General features: G+C 36.8%; 2 protein-coding genes and 1 non-coding gene across 5 annotated transcripts; 2 read left to right on the top strand and 1 right to left on the bottom strand.

Annotated features, from left to right (window-relative positions):
* Nucleotides 1-6330: 6330 nt before the first annotated feature.
* LOC104244104 (serine/threonine protein phosphatase 2A 57 kDa regulatory subunit B' kappa isoform-like) lies at nt 6331-10918 on the top strand. The gene is made up of 3 exons (XM_009799421.2): nt 6331-6725; nt 7869-9085; nt 10343-10918. The coding sequence occupies exons 2-3, from the start codon at nt 7925-7927 to the stop codon at nt 10703-10705; spliced, it is 1524 nt and encodes a 507-aa protein (XP_009797723.1). The 5' UTR covers nt 6331-6725; nt 7869-7924; the 3' UTR covers nt 10706-10918.
* Nucleotides 10919-12965: 2047 nt separating this feature from the next.
* LOC104244103 (uncharacterized) lies at nt 12966-14147 on the top strand. The gene is made up of 2 exons (XR_011400447.1): nt 12966-13213; nt 13871-14147. It is a non-coding gene; the product is annotated as an uncharacterized protein (transcript).
* A 2032-nt stretch (nt 14148-16179) lies between these two features.
* LOC104244102 (uncharacterized) lies at nt 16180-20659 on the bottom strand. 3 transcript variants are annotated; one of them, XM_070150009.1, is made up of 3 exons: nt 20479-20659; nt 20183-20267; nt 16180-18360 (listed from the first exon to the last, which is right to left on the bottom strand). In XM_070150009.1, the coding sequence occupies exon 3, from the start codon at nt 18250-18252 to the stop codon at nt 16549-16551; it is 1704 nt and encodes a 567-aa protein (XP_070006110.1). In that variant the 5' UTR covers nt 18253-18360; nt 20183-20267; nt 20479-20659; the 3' UTR covers nt 16180-16548. The 3 variants fall into 3 exon arrangements, with proteins under 3 accessions (XP_070006110.1, XP_009797719.1, XP_009797718.1); XM_009799417.2 differs by having other exon boundaries at nt 20225-20267; XM_009799416.2 differs by lacking the exon at nt 20183-20267.
* Nucleotides 20660-20827: the final 168 nt, after the last annotated feature.

Genomic DNA, 20827 nt, shown 5'->3' with positions numbered 1-20827 from the left:
ATGTAAATCACGTCCTAATCTGGGATCCTCGTTGTGCCCGAGGTAGGCCTAGCGACAAATTGATTTGGAGAACTTAAAATGCTAAATGCCTCATTTTATTGATAAAAAGTAGACGAATCCCAAAACGACACAAGGAATAAAATGTCACTAGTGACCATTGGCCTTATTACATTTCATAAAGTAAAAAAGAAAACTCCTATCTATTTGGTCCCACAAGGACCTTCCCCAGACTCAGCATCTTTGGCTCCATCGAATAGCTTCACCAGCTCGCGAAGTCCCAGCAGCAGGTAGGCTCTAGCCAGGTGTCCCCTTCGTTTCCTTCAGCATTCTGGCAGTCCTCGATCCTCTTGAGAAACTTCCTCTCCAACTTCACTAAACCTCATTCCATGTATCCTAATCGCTTGTTGGCACTGACAGCCATGTATTTCCACTCTTCAATTAGTTTTTGGTGGGCTCCTTGAATCTCACAGTGCTCGCTTTCACATTCTCGAATCCTCTTGCGTAGTTGGTTGTATTTGACCTGTGCTTCAGCCCTTTCATCGATGATTCTGTGACCTCGAACAAACCCGGGTTGGCCCACACCATTGTGATTATCCTCCAGCCAGCCTGAATAGTATGAGGTGCATCCAATATGGTATCTGTCTGGTTCTATAGTATCTCTTCCCATGATGACCTTGCAATGCCACATATGCTGAGCTTGGCACTTATAAGGACTGTCATCAACTTGGAAGTAAGCCCGGAAGTGACTCATCTTGTCGACCCTTGGTATAACCTACTTCCTACCAGTCTGTCTCACAACTCGGAGAGGGACATAAGGGTAGGTTCCTCTCATACGGATCAGTATCAGAAATGGTGCATCCCTGGATCGGGCGATGAACTCTCAGTAGGGAACCACTCGAACATCCATTGTATTTGATCCTCAGTTAGATTTTCAAACAGCTTCACCCACCCCTTGGCATCTTCTGGCTGAGCAAACATGTTGGGCATGTAGTTCATTCACCTTGGTTGATGGAAGGCTATATGATCGTCCTAGTCTCTACGCTGAATCTATTGCCGATATTCACCCCTTTGAAGATGCTCCATGATCCAGAGCTGGAGTAGCAAGTTGCAGCCCTCGAAGTGTGGGGCTCCTTGTTGACACTTTTCCAAGGCTCGGTATATCTCTGCGATGATCATGGGCACTATGCTAAATGGTTGTCCACCAATTCCCTCCATCAAAGTTTTGTTGACCATGGCTAGCCTGGTTGGATCCTTACTTTCTTCATTGGAAACACTATAATCCCCAAGAAGCAGAACATGAATACAAAGACCCTTCGGTGAATATACCCCAACGATGTAAGGGCAAACTCATTCGGATATGTACGGTAGGATTTGATGTGACCGTATCTCTCGTCAAAGGAAATGTAGGACTCCTTCAAACATGTCAAGTCTGGATTCTTCTTTAGGCCCATCATTTTGAGAAAACCTCTAACCTTGCGATTTTCCAACATTAACAAACCCAGGGTCTCCCATGGTACAGCAGACAATCCTCTTATTTCCTCTAGCAGGGGTGTCATCTCAATCTCTCCGAAGCGAAACATAGACCTATCACAATCCCAGAACAGAGTAACAACTTCTATGATTTTGTTGTTGGGTTGGGCCTCTAGGAGGGAAGGTAGATTTTCTAGGTATTTCCGGACAAGAGCCTGATCACTGGAATGAAGATCCTCCCACCAGGGTATAGGGGAAAAGGGAAAAGGGAAAAGGGAAAAGGGAAGCAGCTCACATCATTACACATAAGGGTATAGGGAAATGGGAAGTTGCAAGAGGAAACAGAAAAGCGGGTTGAAGGGCATACCCATCAATGGGTGATGCTGGCACACCATTTGGCATGTTTGCTTAGAGGTCAATACCCCAGTGGTTCAAACTTAATTCATGGACAACAGCTTACATTGCCATGCCTTAAGTCACCACTCAAAATACATAGGGGTGATAGAGGAATGGGGGTTCATAACAAAACACACATAAGGAAATCAGCATGCTAATTTAAGTGCTCAGATATACAGAAATAACAGATGAACATGGATACAAAAGCAGTAAGTCTTGTAAAATAGGCTACAGTGTAGTCAAGAAGAGAATATTATTAAGAAAGAGTATGAGTTCAGAAGGATTCTGATCTTGTAGTGTGTGAAAAGGGTCGTGCATTTTATAGTGCAAAAATCAGGCAGAAATAAGGCAAGAAAAATAGTTAAGGAACTGATTGTCAATCAATTACATAAGGCTTCCCTTAATTAAGGGATTCAGATTCAAACGGGTGAAAACCATTTAAGGAAAGAAATTGAGTAAGCACTTTGTGCACGTATGCAATCAGGGGCAAATACATAAAAAGTTATTTAAGGACAAGGTTTTGAAATACACGGTTTGTGCAAATAAGGTAAGCAAATCAATTAACAAATAATAAATCAAAAGAGTTTGAGATTTTGCATGAATGAACCGAGTCAGAAAATATGAAGAAGGATTTTAACTTAGGTCGAGTAACAGGAAGAATCAGCAAACAATGAAAAAGAAATCAATCAAGCCATATTCAGAAGGAAGTTTGCACTAATTGCAAATTTGAAAACCATTTAGAGGAAAATTCATCATATATAAGGAGCATGTGAGCATGAAAGAAGACTGTCGTGTAAATCAGTAGAAAAAAATCCAGTGTAGAAGAGTATAGCAAAAAGTTCAGCATTGTATGAAAACAAAGACGTCCAAACTCAGTCCAGAGACTCAAAGTCAGTCTGAAAGAGTTAAGGGTTCTAAAATAAAACCCTAGTTCAATCAAACCTCGGTAGAACCCCCAAATTCTAGGGTTTCCACCTTGAATCAAGTGCAGAGATGATGAGGCAAGTAGTCGAATCGAAACATGTTTAGAGGTTTCAGAAAAGAACTGAAACTTCTAACATGCTTCTTCCAGCAACAGAACTCATGCATAGCATGTAAATACAGTAGAGGGGTTCAAGGCAAACAGAGTAAAGAAACTAATTCGAAACATGATGAGAAGAGACTGATAAGAACAGTAGAAGAAAGCATGCTTAAGAAGATCCTTTTAAAAGAAACAAAGTTCAATAGAAGAAAAATAGTAAGAACACGGTAGAAGAATACAGTAGGCGAAACATACCAGAACATAGGTGAAGAAAATAGCAGGATATAGTAGAAAAGCATACAAGAGCATAGTATAGAAAGCACAGTAGAAGAACATATAAGAACGAAACATAGAAAGCACAGTAGAAGAACATACATGGTAGAGGAAAACATAGAACACAGTAGAGGCAAATACACACAAAAAAAGGAAAAGAAAGTCAGAGAAACACTTAAGCATTTTCAGAAAACCCTAAATCGTAAAAGAAAGACTTTGAAAAGTAATTTTCGAAAGAAAAGTTAGGGAGATCATTTGAAAACTCAAAGAGAGCACAGATACACAACGGATCTAAATAGATCGGAGAAAACCTCGAAGGGTTAGGGTTTCAGAAGAACCCTAGAAATGAGAAAGGCTTTGAAAAGGTCACCGATCTGAGTCGGAGAGGTCAGAACTAGGCTCAAAACACCATGGTACGCCGGAGCAAGACCGGCGATGACTATGGAACCTTGAATCGACAGAGGTCTGGGTGCAAACCTTCGAGGCCAGGCCTTGAATCTTCAGAGATCAGGCGTGTAAGAGCAATATGAGGTAAGTATAAGACTCCCATAGCCCTGGAAGCCATGGATTCCGGTGGCTTTCAGGGTGGAAGCGGTAAAAGGCGGCTAGGGTTATGAGAAGACTCGAGAGAGTGCAGGGTTTCAGAGGCGGCTGGGGTTGGGAAAATGGTTAGTGTTAGGGGGTGGGTCGGGATTAAAAAGGAAAGGGTATTTGGTGGCCGTTGATCATTTTGATCAACGACCTGGATTAATTGAGTAGGTGGTGCGGTTTAACAGGGTTGGGTTTGGGTCGGTTCAAACAGGGATTGGATCAGGGTAATTGGGTTTAAAATTGGGTTCAATGTGAGGTTCAAATAAGGCTAAAATTGAAATAAACGGGGCTAACATTTAAATAGCCATTTTCCCTTATTTATTTTATAAAAAATAGTAAAATAATTTCTGAAAATAAATTAAAGGTACTAAAATGATTAATAATATGTAATTATCAAATTAAAAATATTTGAGTCAATTTTATAATTATGAAAATAATTAAATCTTAAAATAGGCTAATATCGCAATTATACGCAATTTAGCATTAAAAATACTAAACAAATTTGTAAAAATATGAAAAAATTATGCCAGCTATATTTTTATAAATATGAGAATCCAATAAGTAAATCACCCAAAATGATAATTTTGAGAATAATTATTGGGTTTTTCTTAATAAAATAGGGCAATAAATAGATTTAAAAATCTATAAAAATTACAAGAAAAATAGTAAAACCTTGGGACATACTTATATATGCATATACCTGCTATTTTGATAGTATTTTGCATATAAAAATATACAGGGAAAAATTGGGTATCAACAGGTTGTGAGTTCGAGTCTCCCCAAGAGCAAGGTGAGAAGTTCTTGGAGGAAAGGATGTCGGGGGTCTATTTGGAAACAGCCTCTCTACCACAGGGTAGGGGTAAGGTCTGCGTACACACTACCCTCCCCAGACTCCACTAAGTGGGATTATACTGGGTTGTTGTTGGTGACTGCATTCAGTTCTCTTTCCCCTTCTATGTTGCGCCTTTGCCCTGCGTGGGTTGGGTTTTGCCTCAACGCTCTTTTTGATGGGTAATCGTGTTTTTTGTCTTTAATATGGAAAAGACTAGAAAATTTCACTAAGAAATCCCCACAGACGGCGCCAAATTATTTGACTCAAAAGATATTGGAACCTTTTTGAACAAATCAATTAAAGAAAATGAAGGGGTAAATCTTAGTTGAACATAATAAATTTTTGGACTAATGAGCTAGATGGGAAAAATATTATATGAGATGAAATAGAGACAATCAATCTTATTGAAACTCTTCATTGTGGTTCCCATTAATCAATGAGGGAGGTTGTTTTACATGTTTTTTTGGAGATTGCTTCGTTCTCCTTTTCATTATGATGATTACAGAAGAGAAAATTAAGGGGAGAGGGAGAAGTGAAGAACCGTCCCCTTGACCAGAGGTTTCCCCCCACTATATATAGTCATGAGACCTTTGCTATTTACTTGGTCTGACGCTCTCTCACACTACGTCTGCCTTGGTCGTCCTCTAGACGTCGTTCTTTCTGACTCGACGAGTATCGAGAGTGCCGGATGTGGAGTAGACCATGTCGTCTTTTGCTGTCTTGCCACCTGGACGGGATGTTGGTCAGCTTGACCGCAGCGGTCAAATTTTGACCAGTACAAATGACATCATGAAACGACAAAAAATAATACAATCTATCCAAATATTGTATACATCAAAATAATACAATTTACTGTACAATACATTATAAACGACACATAACAACCCTCCAAACAAATTGTAACTGCTTAAGAATGTGACGTCGTAATCAATAAAGTTAAAATAAAGATTGTGAATAACTTATGTTCATATAGCAAAGATAAAAAAGTTAGATAATTCTAATTCTCAGCTTTTGCGAAGAAGAAATAGGTAGGAATCTTGTGAACTTATATCACGAGCTGAAGCTACACCTACCATTATTGCTTATATGTTAAATCCACCTCATTTCTCATTTCTAAAATAAAAAATTTAAAACTAAATTACTTTTTAAATATAAAACATATTATTTTAACAAATCAATAATAGTAAAATATTATCATGTATATAATAATAGAACAAAGGAAGTACCAAAAATGGCGTGCACTAAATTTCCATTATGTGCGGAGTTCGGGAAAAGACCGGATCACAAGAATTTATTATACACATACTTACCCTATATTTCTGCAAGAGACTGTTTTTACAGTTCGAACTCGTGACATCCCGGTCTAATAGCAGGAAGTACCAAAAGCGGTGTCTGGTGCACTAAGTTTCCACTATGTACGAGATTAGGGAAGGATCAGACCATAAAGGTTTATTATACACATTTTTACCCTATATTTCTGTACGAGACTGTTTTCACGGTTCGAACATGTAACCTACCGGTCACATGACATCAATTTTATCAGTTACGCCAAGACTTCTGTAAGAGATTATTTTCATAATTCGAACCCATAATTTCTCGATTGCATGACAACATCTTTACCAGTTACGTCGAAACTACCGAAAGTACCAAAATAGTTAGTAAATGGTACAAGTAGAAATATGTTACAGTTGGTGAAATCAAACAGTATTTTTGGTAAATAAATAATGTTAGTACTACTAAAGAAAATAATAATAATGTTAGTATAGTACATAACAGTCACCATCTAATGCCGGCAATTTCTGTGAAGATGCCACTGAGAGAGTTGTGGCACTTTTTTCAAGAGAAAAAATAATGCTTCACTCACTAATTGTAAGAAGCCATTGTAGTACTAGTTAGGACATGAACAGTGGAAATAATCAAGAACTGAAAATACATTTTATGAAAAATGGGCTCCTCAAAAACCCATCATTATGTCTTCAATCCCAAGTTTAAAAAGTTAAAGACATGATGTGATTGCCACCATTACCTGTTTCTGTTTGTTTTTCTCTTATTACTGAGTATATCAAAATATCAAAAAGCTTCAATCTTTCTGCAATCTCTCTGAAGAATCTTTAATTTCAGACCAGACCAACAAAATCCCAGGTTTTTTTCTTACTCTATATCTCAGATCTTTTGAGAAAATGTTATGTTAATGCTCAAGTTTTGATCTTTATTGTGTTTTGGAATGTTGGAGTTGTTAATGATTTCATCTTTAGTTAATTCAGATTTTGTTGTAATCAGATCTTGTTCAGAAATGTTGTGATATTGCTCAAGTGTTGATCTCTTTTGGATTCTTGAAAGTTGGTGTTGTTAAAGATTTCAACTTTAGTTAATTCAGATTTTGTCCTAATCAGATCTTTTGAGAAATGCTGTGAGCTTAAGTTTTATTCTTTTTTAGGTTCTTGAAAGTTGGAGTTGTTAAAGATTTCATCTTTAGCTATTTAGATTTTGTTGTAATCAGATCTTTTGAGAAATGCTGTGATATTGCTCAAGTTTGATACTTTTTTAGGTTCTTTACAACGACAACAAACCCATTGTAATTACACAAGTGGAGTATGGGGAGTATAGTGTGTACCTTACCCCTATTTTACCTTATGAAATACAAAGCCTGTTTCCGGTGGACCCTCGGCTCAAGGAAGAGTATTTTTTTGGGTTCTTTGAAATCTTTAGTGATTCAAATTTGTTATAGCTGATTATTCATTCACAACAATTGTCAGCAAAGATTGAATTTTTTTTTTTATAATAATTTTATATTCTTACTTTTTTGGCCTGTGAATGTAGTGATCTACGATTTAAATTTCCTCAGTGTTTTTATTTTGTGTTGTGTTGGCCTCTGTGAGAATTCTGTCCCAGATCTGTGATTTCTGCAACTGTTTTTAGTTTTTAGTTATTCACTGTTCCTTGAGCCGAGGGTTTATCGGAAACAGCCTTTCTATCTTTATAAGGTAGGGGTAAGGTCTGCGTACACGTTACCCTCCCCAAACCCCACTTATGATATTATGGTTTATTGTTGGTGTTGTAGTTATTTATAGGTGGATTTGGAAATGAACCTTTGTTACTATGAGTTTTAGATGAGACAATTTCTTTTGTGAATATTTAAGATGTAATTCTGATGATAATAATGCTGTCCTCTGAATATTCTGCTTATGTTTGCCTCGAAGATCTGTTATTTCTTTCAAAGTTGTAGGCTCCTGCTTTGTTTTCTTATGCTTTTTCCTTTTTTCTTTTTGCAATTTGCATGGGCAGATTGTTTTGGAGTGGGGCTTAGGTTTAGTCTTGCTGCACGTTGGAGCAACGCTACTATGCTTAAGCAAATCCTTGCAAAACTTCCTAGAAAATCATCGAAATGTGATTCGTTTGATACATCAGGAAGCAATTCCTGCAACAACACCACGAACTCGGGAAATGGAATTCCGTTTACCAATAGTTGCACTGTCATAGCAACAAGGCTGAATGTAGTGAAACGGATGTCGACAGCGATTTTTCCTACAAGTATTGTTGCTGGTAATGAGTCTGTGGCACCACACGTTCCCTTTAAAGATGTTTCAAATGGGGAGAAACAAAGCTTATTCATAAGCAAGTTGAATCTCTGCTGTTCTATTTACGATTTCAATGATCCTGATAAGGATTTGACGGAGAAGGACTTGAAACGACAAGTTTTGCTTGAGCTGAATGATTTTGTCGCTTCAGGATCCGCAAGATTTACAGAATCAGCAATCGCTGCGGTCTGTAAAATGTGTGCAGTTAACCTGTTCAGAACGTTTCCTCCTAAGTCATATCTCTCAGCTCGCAGTGAAAGTGAAGATGAAGAACCGATGTTTGATCCAGCTTGGTGTCATTTACAACTTGTGTATGACTTATTCCTTAGCGTCATTAGTCAAAGCTCTCTTGACGCAAAAGTTGCTAAGAAACACGTAGACCATTCTTTCATTTTGAAATTGCTTAACCTATTTGATTCTGAGGACCCAAGAGAAAGAGAATGCTTGAAGTCGATATTGCATCGTCTTTACGGGAAGTTTATGATGCACAGGCCTTCTATCAGAAAGGCTGTAAGCAATATTTTTTATCGTTTTGCTTTCGAGACCGAAAGGCATAATGGGATTGCCGAGCTTCTAGAGGTTTTTGGAAGTGTAATTAGTGGATTTGCTTTACCATTAAAGGAAGAGCACAGATCGTTTTTCTCCAGGGCGTTGATACCTCTGCACAAGCCGAAATCTTTGGGTGTCTATCATCAACAGTTAGCATATTGTGTCGTACAGTTCATAGAAAAGGAACAAAATCTTGCTAGCGTAGCGATAACGAGATTGTTGAGGTATTGGCCGGTGACAAGTAGCCAGAAACAGTTGATGTTCATCAGTGAGTTGGAAGAGCTTTTGGAAATGATCAGTGTTGCAGAATTTGAGAAGATCATGGTGCCGTTGTTTCGTCGTATAGGTTATTGCCTTAACAGCTCCCATTTCCAGGTAATGTATCTCAATCAAAGTGCTTGCTCTTGGCCTACTAGTCTTTTTCTTTTCTCTGTACACTATGTTTGGCTGTCTGAGGGACAGGTAAAAAAGCAAATAAAGGAGGCTGATTATCATACGCAACTGAATTGGAGAGTGTGATGTCTCATTAGAAAGAATCAGAAGTACTAATTTCATGTGCATGGTAGAGAAGTAGTTAATTCCAAATCTCTAGCTTAAGGTTAACTTCAGCTTCAAACGTCGTATCAACAACTTTAAAGTGTGGTTTTTTATGCTTAGGATGTCGCCAGGAATGAAAAGTTTGGTCCTTTTATGTATTTAGTAGCTACAAAAGTAGTTTTGACTTTAATTTGGACATTTGTGAAGATGTGGTTATCCAAAAAAGAAATTAAGTAAAGAAAAGAAACGAACCTTGGAAGTTGGATTTTGGGATCTTACCTGTCATTTGTTGCATTAACAACCCTTTTTGAAATGGAGCTTTATAGAAGAAGCTTTTCACACTGTACCTAGCGTCGTAAACCATATTGATTGGATAGTCTTAATCATCTGACTCACGGTGCTTGGTACTGTTAGTTGTGCAGAGTCAGCTCTATCTCTTGAAGTAACATGCTGCATTTCCATCCCTTTGAGGGGCGATAGCTCCAAAGATGTATCCAATTTAGGGAGATATTCCGGCCCTTGAAAGCGCCTTCTGTGCAATTTGTTTAGCCTAATATCTTTACTTTTCCAATGTGTGGGTGATAGGTGCATGTCACAAGTTCGAATCCTGTCAGTCTGTCACAGACAAAAAGCATGGTGTTTAAGTGGGAAGGTTAGAGGGGCGAGCCCATAATTCATCGAGTTTGAATCATGAACCATGGACTTTTGGGGATTTCTCGGTTATAAAAGAAATTTTTACTTTGCCAAATATCTGAGACTGGAAGTTCCTTTGACATAAATTATGCATATATCTTTTTTCTTAAATACTAGAATGAAAATGATCCTAGTGGAGGAGAGTGGATATTAGAGGATTCATATAGCCGACCTCAACTAGTTTAGGATTGAGGTATAGTTGTCGCCTTTTCTTTGTCCCCTCTGGTCGGAGTAAGTGGGGAGGGGGTTTGTTCCACTTGTTCAGAGTTGGGAATGTATTATTTATCTCATTAATTCTTGTTTCTGTGTTCGTCTTCTAAATGCCACTTTCTTTAACTCATTCACATACAATTGACTCCTCGCAACAAGTACCTTATTCTGCTGCATTTGATAAACTTGCAGGTGGCCGAAAGAGCACATTTCTTGTGGAACAACGATAACGTCCTTAACCTCGTGATGCATAACAGGCATGTCATCATGCCAATTATTGTCTCAGCTTTAGAACGTAACAGCCAAAACCACTGGAATAAAGCAGTTCTTAATCTGACACAAAATGTGAGGAAAGTCTTTTCCGAGATGGATGAAGAACTTGTACTCCACTGCCAAAGCAAACTCGAAGAAGAAAATTCAAAGTCAAATGTAGCAGCCGAGAGACGAAGGTTGACATGGGAGCGCCTAGAAATCGCTGCTAACTATCAACCTGTTACCATGCCTTCTAATATTTCCGGCCTGGTAAAACCCGCCACTTGTCTTGTTTCGTGCTAATATGATCGTTGATTTATATCAGAAGTATCTTAGCTCATTCACGTGGTTTATTCCGCGACCAAAAAAAAAACATGCATGTTGTTTAGTGTATGGATTTGTCTTGAATATGAATGTATATAGATTCAGATTTTACTAATTTCTAAAGCTGTGGTAAGTGATTACTACCATGACTTATTCTTTTGATTTTTAAAGAAGATAAGCCATTTGGTTGCACTCGCCTACATCACAGTTTTTTTTTGGGAATCGCGTCGAAATACTATTAAACATCAGCAATGAACTATATTAGTATGCTCTTCTTGTCAAGAATATGAAGAGATTAGTTTTTCAGTATCAAAAGAATGGTTTTAGCTGTTTGGTTTTGCAGGTTAGCAAATATTACCAAGTCATTGTCTTATTTTTCTTTCAACTATCAAAGTCAGATTGGATTTTAGCTTCTTTTGCATTTACCTTGTTGGAGGGGAACCTTGGAGCAACAGTGAAGTTATCTCCGTGTGACCTATAGGTCACGGGTTCGAGCCGTGGAATCAGCCATTGATGCTTGCATTAGGATAGGCTGCCTAAATCACACCCCTTAGGGGGCGGCCCTTCTCCGGAACAACGGTAAAGTTGTCTCTGTGTGACCCATGGAATCAGCCGCTATACTTGCATTAGGATAGACTGCCTAAATTACCCCTTGGGGTGCGGCGTGAAGGCGGGATGCTTCGTGCATAGGAGTACCTTTTGCATTTACCTTGTAATATAATATAGGCCAATATTCTATTGAATTCTTGACGGGAAAATGAGGGGAGTACTCATTATCTATTGCCAACTAATCAGATTCGTGTCGTATAGGGCCTATTAAAGGGAGACGCATTTCCTATCAGGAATATTTCTATTTTCCGGTGTGGAACGCAAGACTTCTAGTTAAGGGTGGACTCTGAAATGATTAAGAATGAAATTTGATTGGGTTTACCCTATTTGTCCATAAAAAATTTCTTTCTTTTTTCGATTCCACCCCCCCCCCTCCCCCCTCCCCCCAAATGTGTGTCCATGAAATTTGATAAGTTTTTGGAGATTTTTTTTCGAAAGTGAGTTTTTCAAAAATCAAAAAGTGATTTTGGCCACTTTTTCAAAATTTTCGAAAAAAACTTTTTTTCTCATTCACAAAACTGCAATAGTTTTTCAAGTGAAATGCATGTCCAAACATAATTTTAAATTTCAAATATAATTTTTTAATTTGACTTCAAATACTACTTTTTTCAAAAAATTATAATTTTTATGTCCAAACGCTTAACCAACTAAGTCATAATATGTTAGAATACATAGACAACTCACAAGTATGGACCACTTGTTCCCAATGTCTTTACTTCCTGCCTTCCACATTTAAGTTATCTAGTTGTATTATGCACTTTGCATAGTTGTCTTCCCATTAATAAATGGAAAAAAAAAAACATAAAATATGCTCTAAAGACTTTCGCTTAACTGTCAATAAAGTTGGTGAAAATCATAAAAAAAAAAAGTTCAAATTTCAGTTGAGGCAAAAAATACTATGTGATTCTTTCCACCTATGTCTTGATTTACATGAAGACAGATCTAGAATTAAACTTGATAGTAAGTTTAAATTCAACTTTTGAAGTTCTTTTGCACTAAACGAATTGTACTTTGAAGTTCATGGATTCAGAATATATGAAATTTTAGTAGCTTTTGGCACATATATATAATATTTAATAAAATTTTAATAGCTTTTTCATGCACATACGCATGTGTTTCATGTCGAAAATACTAGGTTCAACTTAACTCATAGCCAATAAACTCTATCCGCCTTTGGTTACTTGATACCTATGTTGCACTCGTACATGGACGAATCTATAGCCTAAATTATGGGGCACATGAACCCATGATTCTTTCGTCAAATTAGGTATTATCTATGTATTTCATAGAACTTATCCAATATTATGTATTGGCACCCATGCTCCATAAAGGCTGAATGCTGCACTTGGTTTGATACTTAATATTTACTCAAAGAAACAACGATCAATTCTCACTTTACATTTTTTCTTCATCCCTTCTTTAGTAGTGCACCCATGTTCTAGAAATCCTAGATCCGCCTTTGCAGTCATGAACGATAACCATGTTCTAAAATTCTTAAATTTGCCTTTGCACACTCGTGAACGGTAACAAGTATCCGATAGAATAGTCGAGGTGACAAAGTAACTCCAACACCACCAATCTACTTTCTTTTAAGTATTATTAATTAGACAACTTACCATCTACTTTCTTTAGGCCCCTAGGCCCTAGCTATAATTGTTCATTGATTATTCACCTCTAGTCCATTTATATTCTCATCAACTTCACATACTTTATCTTAGGCAAAATCTTCCATTTCTCTTCACACAAAGAAAACAAATTGGGGAAAAACACAGAAAAAAGAAGAAGAAAGAAAATGAATTCTCCTCCAAAATATCAAAATATGTCATATTATGATCATGTCCAAAGGCGCCGAGAAGAAAAGGGATGCCTCTATGCTTGGTTTGTTTTTTTAACTCTCATCATTCTTTTTAAAAAAAAAAATGTTTTCGAGCAATTTTACGTATAGAGGGGCGAATTCAAAATTTAAACGTAATATGTTCAATCTTAAGTTCATAGTATGCAAAGCTCATTACTTATGAAACTACAATTTCGTATTTAGTATTTATTAAAATTTTAGTGATTTTTTTACGTATATATCTATGTTCCATGATGATTGCTGAGAATACTAGTTCAGTTTAACTCGTAGCACACTTCAGGGGCGGATTTACTCTATAAATTTGGGATTCTCGTGAACCCATGATCTTACCCGCAAATCAACTTTTCCATGTTACATAATTTATAAAAATTGTCTAATATTATCTTTGGGAACCCATGTTGTATAAAGTTTCGTGGTGCACTGGCTGGATGGTTGTTTTATTTCCCTAAGGACAAGGGATCGAATCCTGTTGGACTTTGCGTTAAAGCCGGTGGTACATCCATGGTTGCAATACATCGACGACTAGTTTAAATATAGTGTAACTATATATGGTGAATTCATTTGAATACTGAATTTAACTTATGTGAACTAATTTGAAATTAATGCATAGTTGACTGATTTATAAGTATTCATGCTCTAATTTTATTTTTATTTTTGGAATTTAAATCTTAAAATTGCAGCATGTTCACTCTATGTTGCTGTTTCTGCTGCTACGAAACTTGCGAGAGCTGCTTAGATTGTGTCTGCTGTTGCTGCCCTTGAAACAAAAAATTACTGTATTTTACAAGATTGTTATTAGTATTTAATATTAGTATTTAATATTTCAATAAATGGGATGTTAGGATGTTACATATCACTATTGTATCTACTATTTTTTATATCCTTGTAATTTAATTTCTCTCTACTCCAAGTGAAATTTCACTACATTTTTCGAAAAGTTGTTGTATTACAGTCAAACCTCTCTATAACAGCCTCGTTTGTTCTGATATTTTTTGGCGGTTATAGTGAACTGTTGTTATAGAGGACATATATTATAACACAACATAATAATCGGTTCCGAGAAAAACTTGGCTTTTGTAATGAATAGTTGTTATTGGCGATACTGTTATAGAGAAGCCAGACTGTATATTTCTTGAAGTTACATAACACAATATCTTACTTAAAAGACAAACATGTAATTACCAAAAAATAAAAGACAAACATGTAAGTGTAAATGGATTTTTACATAATTAGTAAGTATATCTCACTATAGAAGAGTACTTGCATTATTTGTTAGGATTTTATTCCATTGACTAGAATTTAGTTTCCCTTATTTTGGCAATTAAAAAACAGTTTGTTATTTTCTACAGTATGCTACAGAAAAATAAATAAAATCAGGTTAAATTCAACTGAAATAGTCAAATAAGACAAAACTTTGTGTAAGTCAAAAGTACAATAATAGTAGTCAAATCAATTAAAAAGGTTTAATCTCAAACTACGCATTTAGATTTAAAATGTTGAGATTATTTAAGTACACAAGTTTTTAATGCGAGAAGGCGAATTTAAAATCTAGAGTCATCACGAAGATATCTCTCCGCAAAGAGTGTCATATGCCATCATTTCATAAAAATATATTTTATCTTAAAATATATTTTTTCTTGAACAATATATTTCTGATACCACTTGAAAGTAATACAAGGTAAAACATCCTCCTTGAAGTCAACATAGTCTTAAACACAAAGTAACACACTTACAAGCCAAATTGTGACAAAACCCGATATCACTTGCATAAAATCCTTCAAGCGTCACTGATCTAGTATCTGTGGTTAGAAACACTATAATCTTATTATATGTATACATATGAAACTTTTCTTTTTATTGCATACGTGGATAACTTCAAGTGAAAGCGAGTTCAGTTGACAGCACATAACCTGTTCGAAATCTGCCTCTAACTTCAATTCTGAGCTATTTTAAGGATGGAATCGATCTTTTAAACCCTTGAAGATCTTTGCGTTAATTTCAGCTTGAGGAGGCAGAGGTCTTGGGTTTCTGAGACAATCAACAAATCTCCATAGGCAATTGCAAATAGGTCGACACCAAAAAAGGGTAATCCCTATTTGTCCAATCATTCCTCCTGTGAAAGCAACAATAGCTAGGGGCTCCATGTTCCTATAATTTCTTTCTTTTTCCCGATATAACAAATTAAATTACACTGATAAAATAAAAAGATCTTACGCGACCAATATATATATATATATAACTTGTTTAGATTGAGAGATCTTGTTTCAAGTTTAAAACAAACACAAAAAACTTTTTTATGGCATGAAAGGGAAGTTCTTTTTCACATACATTAAATTTTGGTTGGTGTTATCATAATTACTGAATTAAACAGAACTTTATCTAGTAACATTCTGCATTTATTTCATTGCTAACAGTGATTTACTCTTTGAAGAAACTGCTAGAAGTGTGCCATAAAGTTTGTTATACTAGTGATTTATTTCATGCATATTAATTTAGACGCTTTTAACATAGCCATGAAATTGGTATAAGACGATTTATTAAATACATTAAGTTATCTTATATTTATGGTTTTCATTAATTGCAATTAATAAAGATGTTAAAAATGTATTGCCTAGGCTCTTGCTATGGTATGGTGGTCTAGACTTTAAGGTGCCATTTGGTTGGAAACAAGTCATTCCAGGATTAGGATTAAAAAATACTATAAGCGCGGGATAATTAATCTTAGGATTAGTTATACCACAATTTTATCCCAATCAAACATGAGATAAACTCATCTCAAATTAAATTACGAGATTAATTATCCTTTATCTCTTGTATCAAGCGAGCCCTAAGATAACAGCTATGCAAATCACTATTTTTGTCAATAAACTTCCTGCAGTTTGTCCAGAAAGTAGTTTGATTAGAGTTTATGATTATACCCACGAGAAAAAAAAAAGGAAAACAAAGTATTTTCTTTCGATAACAGAAACCAAATAAATCATAGAGAACATTACCTCACAACCATCAGTATGGTAAATACTTACCTGCACCCGGTGTTTACACCAAACTTAGGTAATTTAACTTTTGCAGTTAAAAGTTACAGTGAGGTTTGGGCACAACAAGCAACCCTATTTTACAGTATCTGAATGGCCTAGAATGCCTGAACATACATAAAGCTAGTTGAGACCTCTTATCTTATACCTTTCTACAATATTTACTAATTCTACCTCAAAGAAAGGAAGGAACCAAAAATAAAATATTGAAAACTTCGGGAAGGGGCGATACCTAAGTGAAGAAGGGTACAGGGACGGGTCCATTATCCATTGAGTTTCAAACTGTGCTCCAAACTGGTCCTCGAGGATTTTTCGGGGTTTGTACTCTAAACAGCCTCTGCTTTGCAGGTTGTCTTGTAATGTCCAGTTTGATTGCACTTACCACAACGGACAGTATGCTTTTCACGGTTATGATCTTCCACACATAACCGCTTCTTTTCAGGTCGTCCAGGTGGTCGACGACACTTGGGTGGCCGCACTAGTCGGGCTCTCGACCATTCAAGTTTATCAGAGATGGGGTATACCTCTTTACTATAACTCTCGCGGTAGCTAGCTGCAGTGAAATATTTCTCTGTGAAGTCATACACATCCTTTTTACATGATAAGAGAGCAGCAACAGCATGAGAACACGGCATCCCATACAACTGCCAATCACGGCAAGAACAAGTTCGGGATCCTATATTCACAATGTCTGACCGCTCTGCTGAGAGAACTTCAAATTCAACTTCATCTGACCTTAACACTTTATATTTGGCAGCAAGAGTTCTTGCTTCCATAATGCGCTTCTCAGCAGATGGAGCAAGGGTTGAACTCCATGTACTACTCCTTGACCGCCGCTGTTCGAACTCTTCCATTAACTTACTGTGAATCCGTTTAATCACCTGAATAATAGGAAGCTCCCGCGCTTCTAGAATCCATTTATTGAACTCATTAATGTTCGAAGAGAAATGACCATATCTTGTTCTGTCTAAATGTATTAAAGCCCAGCACGAAGGAGGATACTGTTGAAGCCACGCCGCTGCATCTGAAGAAACCTCCTCAATTTCAGCCATTTTCTCTTTAAACCCCGTGGTGGACGTAGAATATGCGGCTTTCCAGAGGAGTTGAACAAGCTTTGAATTCTTGAACTCTTTACTGATGCTTTCACTCAGATACTGCACACAAATTGCATGACAAGAAGAGGAAAATGTCCTCTTCACAGCATCTGCAATACTTTTTTGTCCATCAGATAGAAATGTAAGAGGTGATATCTTCTCAGTGCTCATCTCTAATGCCTTGCGCAACTCTAACAAGTACCACATCCAGCTATCATCATTTTCTTCATCGACAACACCAAAGGCAAGCAGAAATACTCCACCATCAGCATCAAAAGAAGTGGCGGATAATAAAGTACCTAAGTATTTGCTCTTAAGCTGGATACCACCAAGACAAATAACAGGCAAGCAACCCTTCACGAACCCATGAAGAGAAGCATGAAAGGAAATGAAGAACCTCTGAAACCGACTCTCTGAACCAGCTGTAAAAACCTCAGCATAACTTCCAGGATTTGTCTTCTTGATTTGTTCACAATATGTAGGTAATAGACAGTATCCTTCTTCAGAAGAGCCATATATAGCTTGCAGCCCTCGTTCCTTGGCCCTCCAGGCTTGTTTGTATGGTATAGTTATCCCATACTGCTTATAAATATCATGCAAAATGTCTTTTGGCTTGTAATTTATGTTGTCACGCAAACGCTCCTCTATGAAGTTCACTATCCAATCAACAGAAGCCTGATGTCCATTTTGAGCATTTTTTCCGCAGGTATGTGTTCCCTCAAGGCTTCTTATAGTAAAGGTAGGGGCATTGGGAAGCTTAACTGCACGAATACGCCACGGACAACCATCTGAGGCACATTTTGCACTGTAGCGAATCAGGTCACTTTTTACTATGCGAAGCTCAAAATGTTGTGCAATAGCAGCCTCTTTAATTGCACTGCGCAAGGCCTTGACGTCAGGAAACTCTTGGCCAACAAAAAAAATTTCATCCTCCATGAAATAGCAATTTATGGAATCTCCACTTTTAAACAGCTAAAGTCCCAACTTAGCTTATTGGGAGTTGACATGTGAAGGAACTGAGGAAAGCAGACAATGCATCCAAACCTGTATATTCAACACGCAATTGCATTAGCATGAGCCAGCAGTTTGAAAATGCATAAATCTTTCGTCAAACCTCTCAAGCCTTGATCAGCAAAGGCCAAAATGGTTAGATGCTTCATCAGCATAGGGTGAAAAAGGTCCTAATAGAAAATGTTTGCAAACATGCAGGTTAAAAAATATGACTTTTCTCGACCTAGTTTCTAGGAAGGTTTATGTCATCAGACTCAACATATGTGCTAATAAAATGAAAGAATAACTTTTGATAAGAAAAAAATGAAAAGAGCAGTTCCTTGGACATAATGCAAAAATCCCATTCGAAAACATAATATCGTGCCTATTCTTTTAGGCATCAGTTGGCTATAAAAGAGATCACCACGAGACTGTGGAACAGATCGGTAGACTGGAATTTAAAATCAAACAAATGAAATTACTTCATATGATCCAAAATCGACACAGATTGAAACTAAATATTTCGAATACGGCAAGCAATAACGTCGCAAAGCTGAACATAGAATAAATGCAATGGACTGTGAGGTTATGACCTGTTGCATAATCCAAATCATATGATACTCCCACTAAAGATCTTCAGGACATAGAATCTAGTAGAATTAGAGAAATGCTTGATCCACATTAAAGATAAAAACCAAAGTTTTGCTTTCTATATTTCCAATAATATGGGATTTGTAGTGATTGACTGATTGATATTTCCTACAATTAAAGAAAATAAATTAAACTACTAATCCGGCTCACACCGTAAATAGATGCCCCCTTGGTCCATTTCAAATTCAGCCAGAGGTCTTTGAGTACAAATTCTTTTTTTGGGGACCAAGAAATATGATTAGATTGAGCTTTGAAACTCGGTGGATAATAGGTTCACCCCTCTACCTTTCTCGAGTTAAATACCAGCCTTGATTCACCAACCAGGCTTCGAACTCATTACATGTGTCTACCACACATCCAGCGAGAACACAAATGGCATGGACTACCAAGATATCTTATTATTGATTGCTCCCTAGGATATCACATCGATAAGGACCTAGAGAGCTGCCTTTGCTTTTGGCATTCCTTCATAGATCTCCAGATTTTAACCATACACACGAAATTCCACTCTCCTTGTCTCACTCAAGTGAATCCGTTTCGAGAGCATTCCGCCAATTATTGGCGTTGTAATACCTTTTGCCCTACTTAACAAAAGATAGGACACAATGGAAGAAAAGGATCTATATAAACGATACATGTTATTTGAGAATATGTTTAAGCCGTTAGCACCTTTACTATGTCTTCGTTTAGACTTTCAGAAATTTATACATTTAGAAAATATCCAGGCCTTATACTTTATATTTAGATTTGCATAATATTGGCATGAGATGAGTTTAAATGGAGTAACATGGTTAGAGAGGATTCATATTGCCAACCAAACTTGTTTGGCACTGAGGCGTAGTAGTTGTGGTTGTAATACCTTTGCCTTTGAACCCCTGGCTGCTCCTTGAGTACAGACTTTAAAAAAACGTGACCCAGTCTCTCCCAGCACACTCAAGCTCATTATTAGTGAACAAAATCAGCTGCACATCGTATCCTTGGCGATTCAAATCACCTCGCCTAAACCCCCTAATCTAAAACTTACCCCCACATTGTATTTACACCAACTCAATGAACATATGACACATATCTTCACATACAACTCTTATCACTAAATCATAGTTAATCAATACTTAATTTATGAACCAACCATGGTAAATTAGAATGATCTGGTGTAAACACTAAGTTTTTACCATTTAATTGCATATGAGCAACCAATTGTGAAAAGTCAACCTAGTTATCGTACCTGGTGGAATTACCCACCTATATAGGTGGGAGTATATCGTACCTGGTGGAATAGTTAAGGTGCACTCAAGCTGGCGCGAACACCACTGCCATTAAAAAAAAAAACATAATACTGCTAAATTCTGTGTAGCTTATATAATATATACTAAAGAAAACTTCAATTTCTCAACACAGAAATTGGAAAAAAAAAAAACTAGAGAATAGTGCCCATGAAAAGAACATTTAAAATTACTAATAGTTTTAATGAATTTTAAAAGGGGAATAGTAAAAGAAATGGAGGAAAGTTGTAACCGTTACCTAAATCGGAGTAGTGGACGGCGGCGATGAGCTGAGGAATCAGTAATATGGCAGATGACGGAGGTTGATTTGGGAATTTTCCGATCACCGTTGGACGATTTTCGAAACCCTAATTCGATGTTTTGTTCACAGAGAAGTAGAAATTAGAAAATATTTTTGCCTGACCCGTTTTTGAGTTTGTTTGCTAACTTGGTACCCGTTTCGACCGTTTGTTTTGGTTTAAGCTTTTCGTAAAAAAGAAAAATCATAAATATTTTGGAGAAGGTTTTGGAATATTTTGTACTACTACTAACCTTGTACTTTAATTCTCGATATCCACACCCTTCTATCGGGGATGTCTCATTAAACT

The sequence above is a fragment of the Nicotiana sylvestris genome, chromosome 6, assembly GCF_000393655.2.
Source record: "Nicotiana sylvestris chromosome 6, ASM39365v2, whole genome shotgun sequence".
NCBI classification, from domain to species: Eukaryota; Viridiplantae; Streptophyta; class Magnoliopsida; order Solanales; family Solanaceae; genus Nicotiana; species Nicotiana sylvestris.
The sequence above is the reverse complement of the archived record's forward strand: the minus strand, read 5'-3'. Positions and strand labels throughout refer to the sequence as shown.